Source organism: Rosa rugosa, chromosome 1 (assembly GCF_958449725.1).
Source record: "Rosa rugosa chromosome 1, drRosRugo1.1, whole genome shotgun sequence".
Taxonomy (NCBI): domain Eukaryota; kingdom Viridiplantae; phylum Streptophyta; class Magnoliopsida; order Rosales; family Rosaceae; genus Rosa; species Rosa rugosa.
This window is the reverse complement of record NC_084820.1, coordinates 54,533,005-54,540,396: the sequence shown is the minus strand read 5'-3', so window position 1 is coordinate 54,540,396 and position 7,392 is coordinate 54,533,005. Positions and strand designations below refer to the sequence as shown.

At 40.4% G+C, this 7,392-nt stretch overlaps 1 protein-coding gene across 1 annotated transcript; it reads left to right on the top strand.

Annotated features, from left to right (window-relative positions):
* The first annotated feature begins 2,689 nt into the window (after positions 1-2,689).
* Positions 2,690-7,133, top strand: LOC133725493 (linoleate 13S-lipoxygenase 3-1, chloroplastic-like). The gene is made up of 8 exons (XM_062152772.1): positions 2,690-3,251; positions 3,347-3,627; positions 4,021-4,258; positions 4,370-4,699; positions 5,022-5,215; positions 5,385-5,686; positions 5,797-6,060; positions 6,206-7,133. The coding sequence occupies exons 1-8, from the start codon at positions 2,873-2,875 to the stop codon at positions 6,960-6,962; spliced, it is 2,745 nt and encodes a 914-aa protein (XP_062008756.1). The 5' UTR covers positions 2,690-2,872; the 3' UTR covers positions 6,963-7,133.
* The last annotated feature ends 259 nt before the right edge of the window (positions 7,134-7,392 follow it).

Here is a 7,392-nt window from a genome sequence, read left to right as displayed (position 1 = left end):
AAGAAAACAATATCTTAAAAAAAAAAAATTTGTGCACGTCTCACTTCATACTTAATTATCTTTTAATTGTTGTGTATTCAATTATCTTATGTTTCGACCTAGCAGAGCTCTGCTAGGGTTGGGAGAGCGCCGCCCTCGGGCTTGGCCTCTCTGCACCTCTCTCCGTCCTGTATGGAGTGCATCTACGGCGTCTTCCTTGGGGGCTCCTAAATCAAGACCGGCTACCACCGTGTCTTCTCTGTCACAGATTCCTTCTGTGCCATCGTGGCTGCTAGGCGTGATGCCCTGTGTTTTACCGGATTTTCTACCTCTTGATAGTGGTGGCTCGCTTAGGCCAAGGCGCACGAGGCTCAAAGGTCCAGGCGCGTTGCTCGAGGCGGAGGCAGTTCCGTTTCAATCATGGCGGAGGGGATCAGATTTTGCGATCGGGTCGGGTCAATCTCTTTTCGGGTCTTCTCTCCATGGACGACAGTACCACCATCGAGGAAGTTTTTTAGCTACTCGGCGTCCCTTGGTTGTCTGGCGACAAATGGATTTGCTGTTTGGGTGGTCCGATTTCCGAGTCGTCGACGCTGGCTTGGATGGATTGATTGATTCACACCTTCATTGCCGGCAGGTTGACGGCACCGTGGATGCCGGCGGCCTTTTTCTACGTGGGTCGTCTGGTGGTAAGGATGTCAGGAGATCTCTGGTTCGGTGGTGCAGGGAGGTCGGAGGCGTGGTGGCAGCTGGGTGCGGCGGCGGCAGGATCACAGCTTTGGCTGGCAGGGCAAACCCTAATTGGGTTGGGGCTCTGGCCTATTTTTCTGACTTGGACTTGGGCCCTAATGGGTTGACTACGGCTGCTGTTTGTGGGCTTATTTTGTTCTGGATCCGGATTTGGGATCCTGGTGGATTTCTTATAAAAATTTGGGATCCAGGTCGATTTTCGTCGCGATGCCTAACTTTTTCTTTTTATTGGGATCAATACCCGCGAGGAACTGCAGGGATTATTGGTCTGAGGTTGTCAGCGAGTCTACTGATGGATTCTGTAGAAAAATTTTATTATCAGTTTCTTATTAGTTTACTCACCCCTGAGCTTCACTCAATAGGTTGTGTGATATTGCGTTTAGCGGTGTCTCTTTCTGACGGCCCCACAGGGGCGGGTCACTGTGTAATATTGCTTCTTCCATATTGAATAAAAATGTCTGACCTCCTTCCACTTAAAAAAAAAAAAAAATCTTTTAATTGTTGTTCCAGACAATAAAAATAAAATGCATTAATTCACTAAGCAGTCTTCATGACTTGATAGAAACTTGATAACATTGAGTGCCTTCATTGCCTTTCATAACTCAAATATTAATTTTCATCAGTAAGTGTACGGATGAATGAAATATAACTTTTTAATTTGCTACAAAATAAAATGTAGCTTCCACCATTATCTTTTCTTAAGATGTAGAATTTCATTGAATGATGCTAGTTCTTGACCAGAACAATTTCCGGGTAGCTAGGTAGGGTAGCAGTACGTCTATACTCTAAATCCATCACCATGTTCAACCTAGCTGCATTTAACATAATAGGAGACAGACACCAATTACCAAAGATCCCATCAGAATTCTAAGATACTCTGTGTTCAATATTTTGATGATGATGAGCGATATTCCACCCAAAAAAAAAAAAAAGTTGACTTGGTTGGGTGCACATGTGGTCCATATCCTACTTGCAAATCTTGTTGGCAAATTCCATCCCATCATATTAATTGAAAAATGCAACTGTTCATATTCTATTTTTTGCACTACACTCCGACCACATTTACCTTGAAGTCTCAATTTTACTCCACTACTTTTCGGTCGGTATGTGAAATGTGGAAAATTTGAAAAATATATTAATAAAGTAAAATCTATATTTTATTTCGTTTGATTTACAAATTATACACTTAAAAAACACTATCAGAATTTTTTTTCAAATACTTTAAACGACAACCTTCAGAGAAAATAATACTTACATGCGGAAAGATAGAAAAAAAAATTATACTTTTCTACCTGGTATCTTAGATTTTTTTTGCATTAACTAATGAACTTCTCATATGCTCACTCTTAAAAAAAAAAAAAAAAAACGTTTATATGACATAAAATGCCACACATAATACTTAACTCTCAAAAACAAACTTCTCTTGAATTGAATATTTATTGTTGGTTGATTTTCAGGACAAAATGTTGTTCCATATTGTATGAATGTCAATTAACCTTTCCATTTTTTTCAAAAGGAAACCGGTTCAAAACCATTTCAGGGACATCGGATTTTGTCAAATTGACCGTAGATCGTCGGCTACCTTTTACGAGAATGACATGCATGCAACTTTTCAATGCACGGGGATACAGTTGCCATTTGTGCACAAGACAAGGAGACACTCGTCCTTTCAACTCCAATATATCTCAGTTCCTCTCCAGCTTCCTCACACCGCGTTCTTACTCGGAAACCCGGGAAACTCGTGTTTGACTCGGACCCAGTTCCTCTTTGAACTCTCTCTTTCAGTCTTTCTCTCCCAAATGAAAAAAAAATAATGCTTCCCAAAAAGTAAAAATCCCCAAGGTGTTTTTCACAAGCAAAATTTTTAAAAAAACGTGTTGGCCGGTGAGATCTAATTAATTCCATAATACCCACCTTTTTAATCGTCATCCCACTATCTCTATAAATATCAATAGCCAAAGAGAGATACAAACCAGCACATCAGACTCTCTTTTGCATATTCTTCATCTTCCACTTCTCTAACTACCACCCCATTTCTTAATCTCTCTTACCAAAAAGCAAAAGGCTCACTTTCTGAAGAGAGTTTGATTAGTTCAAAGTGAGTCTCTGCTAGTTTGTTTAAGAGAAGGAACTGATTAAGAAGATGGCTCTGGCTAAAGAGATCATGGGTTGTTCTATGATGGAGTACAAGTCTTCTTTGTCATCTCCATTTTTGAACCAAAGCAAGTTTTTGATCAGACCCAGTTTGGTGAATCCTTCTAGGATGAGGAGGGATAATCTGGTGCATTTGAGGAAGGCTAAGAAGGGGGCTGTGGCTGCTATCAGTGAAGATTTGGTCAAAATTGTGCCTGTTTTCTCTGCAGCAGAGAAGCCTGTGAAGTTCAAGGTGAGAGCTGTGGTAACAGTTAGGAACAAGATCAAGGAGGATTTCAAAGAGGCCGTTGCCAAACAGGTAGATGCTTTAACTGACAAAATTGGCAGAAATGTTGCTTTGGAGCTTGTAAGCACTGAGATTGACCCAAGTAAGCATCTTTCCTCTTCTGGGTACTTTGTTTTCTGATACCCAATTTTTAGAATCCATTTTGTACTAATTTTGGAATAATCTTTTTTCTTTTAGGAACAAAAGCAGCCAAGAAAAGCAGTGAAGGCGTTTTGAAGGATTGGTCAAAGAAATCAAATCTGAAAGCAGAGAGGGTGAATTACACAGCTGAGTTTGAGGTGGACTCCAATTTTGGAGTACCAGGAGCAATCACAGTTACTAATAAGCATCAAACAGAGTTCTTTTTGGAGACAATAACCATCGAAGGTTTCGCCTGCGGTCCATTGCATTTCCCTTGTAATTCTTGGATGCAAGCCAAGAAAGATCACCCAGAAAAGAGAATTGTCTTCTGCAACAAGGTAGATTAGCTTGCATTTTTGGTCATGATCTGGAAAGTCAAACATCCTATAATTTAAGTCATTGAATATCTGCCAGTGACTAGTTAAGTTCAATATATATATTAAGTTAGTCTCTACGTCATAGAAAGTTGAATGGTTCATGAGCTTAGCAGCCTACCTGGCAGTTAGAGAATTTTATTAGTTCATGTTGTTGTCTCTCTACCTTCCTCTTCTTCCATAGTTTCTGTCTGCTCCTTAATGGGCTGGTCAATTTTTGTTTTAGGATATGGGCCACCATAGTTAAGCCTACCAGCTACCTCTTTATACTTGTTAACTACTTTTTTTTGGCAGCATAAAAGCTTTGAGAAAAGTATTGACCTTTGGTGTTTGTTGTGGTTACTTTTATTTGAGCAGCCATATTTACCAAACCAGACTCCAGAGGGGCTTAAGGAATTGAGACAGAAAGAGCTGAAGAATCTTAGGGGTGATGGAAATGGAGTCAGAAAATTATCTGATAGGATCTATGACTATGCTTTGTATAATGACCTGGGGAACCCTGATAAGGGAATTGACCTTACTAGACCTACTCTTGGTGGTAACAAAATTCCATATCCTAGAAGATGCCGCACCGGCCGTCTTCCAACTGATACTGGTATGTGTTTTATACCATATAAAATATTATGTTACAGACTGTTTAATTTTGAACTAGCAACATGTAACATGTTACTTGCGCGTATTTAAAACTTGATGTGTTGCGTTACAGATATGCTAACCGAGAGCAGGGTTGAGAAGCCACTACCAATGTATGTACCCAGAGATGAACAGTTTGAGGAGTCAAAAATGGACACATTTTCTTTTGGGAGGCTGAAGGGAGTGCTCCACAATTTGATCCCTTCCTTAATGTCAAGCTTCAAATCTGACAAAGACTTCCGTAGCTTTGCCGACATTGACAGCCTCTACAGCGAAGGCATCCTTCTCAAACTGGGGTTACAAGAAGAAATCCTAAAGAAACTCCCATTGCCAAAAATGGTCAGCAAATTCCAAGACTACAACCAAGGAATTCTCAAATACGACATCCCTCAAATTCTTAGCAGTGAGTTTCATCAACATGGTCTTAAACTCTTAATCATGTTTACATACAATAACTGTAGCAAAAATGACGTATGCTCCAAATTTTATCCTCGCGCACTCCATTTTAGAGTGCAAAAAGTTTGAGTGCATCCTAAAATGGAGGTGCCTTTATTATGGCTACACTATAAATCAGTCATATTTTCTCGACCACCAAAGAAATAAACGTAAAATTGTTTGGTGCGCAACTTTTTGTGGGAATATATTAAGCCTGAAAAAATCAATTAATTAAAGCATGATTAGTGGTATAGTTCTTTATTTAACTAAGAAATGATTCCAATGTGCAGAGGACAAGTTCAGTTGGCTGCGAGATGACGAATTTGCCCGCCAAGCAGTGGCAGGAGTTAACCCATTGAGTATTGAGAGACTTGAATCTTTCCCACCAGTGAGCAAACTTGATCCTGACGTTTATGGTCCAGTAGAATCTGCACTCAAAGAAGAACACATTTTACCTCATCTCTATGGCATGACTGTTCAACAGGTACTGCCCGTTATATCCTTTACTTCAAAAAAAAATCTTTTTAGCTTTTACTAAGCAATGTTATTCTCACTTTCAGTTTGTCATTCTTATTTCGTGAGTGTAATATTAATTTTCAAGTTCTAATTTGCGCTAGTCTAATTTTGTGTTTTATTATTGTTTTGTTTTGTAGGCACTGGATGAGAACAAGCTGTACATAGTGGACTACCATGATGTTTACCTTCCATTTCTTGATCGCATTAATGCCTTAGATGGGCGCAAGTCCTATGCGACTCGCACCATTTTTTTCTCGACACCCAATGGATCTCTCAAGCCAGTCGCCATTGAGCTTAGCCTCCCACATGCTGGACCAAGTTCAAGGGCTAAGCGTGTTTTGACTCCTCCGGTTGATGCCACGACCACTTGGTTGTGGCGACTTGCCAAGGCTCACGTCTGTTCCAACGACGCCGGTGTCCACCAACTTGTGCATCATTGGTACGTACACTTGGCTCAAAGTCGCAATTGTAATAACATACGACACCTTAAATTGTATAATCTTCAGTTACATATTTTTGTATGCTAATTGAATGTGGCCTTGGTTGTAGGTTACGTACCCATGCTACCCTGGAGCCATTCATATTGGCAGCACACAGACAGTTGAGTGCAATGCACCCAATTTACAAGCTTTTGGATCCTCATATGAGATATACCCTTGTAATCAATGCATTGGCCCGACAAGGCTTAATCAACGCGGATGGAGTCATTGAGTCGTGCTTCACTCCCGGCCGCTACGCCATGGAAATCAGTGCTGCTGCCTATAAAGATTGGCGCTTTGACACCCAAAGCCTTCCAGCAGATCTCATCCGCCGGTATGTAACTACAAAAATTAACATTAACTCAGATTAATAGTTTGAAATTAACATTAACTCAGATTAATAGTTTGACAACGCAACACATGAGACTGTATATTCCATGTTCTTTGTCTGATCTTAGATTCACAATTGTGTAATGCAGGGGAATGGCAGTGCCTGACCCAACACAACCCCATGGTGTGAAACTTGTGCTTGAAGATTACCCATATGGCAGTGATGGACTACTAATCTGGGGAGCAATTGAAAACTTTGTCCGAACCTATGTTGAACATTATTACCCAGATTCGAGCCTAATCCGAAGTGACAGGGAGTTACAAGATTGGTACTCAGAGTCCATCAATGTAGGCCATGCTGATCTTCGCAACGAAACATGGTGGCCTTCACTCTCAACACCAGATGACCTTGTTTCAATCCTCAGCACCCTAATTTGGCTAGCCTCAGCTCAACATGCTGCACTTAATTTTGCACAATACCCCTATGGTGGGTATGTCCCGAATCGCCCACCATTGATGAGAAGATTAATCCCTGAAGAGACTGACCCGGAATATGCTAACTTCTTAGCAGACCCACAAAAGTACTTTCTATCATCATTGCCTAGTGTTCTTCAGGCCACGAAATACATGGCTGTTGTGGACACATTGTCAACACATTCACCAGATGAAGAGTACCTTGGGGAGAGACAACAGCCCTCGACTTGGTCCGGCGATGCTGATGTGGTTGAGGCGTTCTACAAGTTCTCGGCTGAGATTAGAGACATAGAGAAAGAGATTGATAGAAGGAATAGCGATCCAACCCTTAAGCATAGGTGTGGAGCTGGAGTTTTGCCTTATGAGTTACTAGCACCGAGTTCGGAACCTGGGATTACATGTCGTGGTGTGCCTAATAGTGTGTCAATTTGAGCCAAAACAATGGGGTTTCATATTGATGATTTACTTTATTATTTGAGAATGGCATTGAGACCGGCCATTTCACTATATTTTGTAATTAGATTATGAAGTGTTCTACGTGGGTATCTAGTGGATGTATATGTTTACTAGCCAATCGTAATTAATATTTTAGAAATGGGAAAATGGTCCGTACGGTACCTGAATTTTTCTTCCTTATAACTTTTGGTACCTGAACTTCAAAAAATATCACTTTGATACCTGAGGTTCTCAGCCCGACCGAAGATTGGTACCTAAAGTCGTTACGTCCGTTACGGAAGTTGCCAGCTGGCAATTTTAAACTTAAAATGACTGATTTACCCTTTGTTCTTTTTTTTTTCTTAATTCTTCTTTTTTCATATAATAAAAAAAAACAAAAGAAATATATATTTTTTTTTTACAGGAA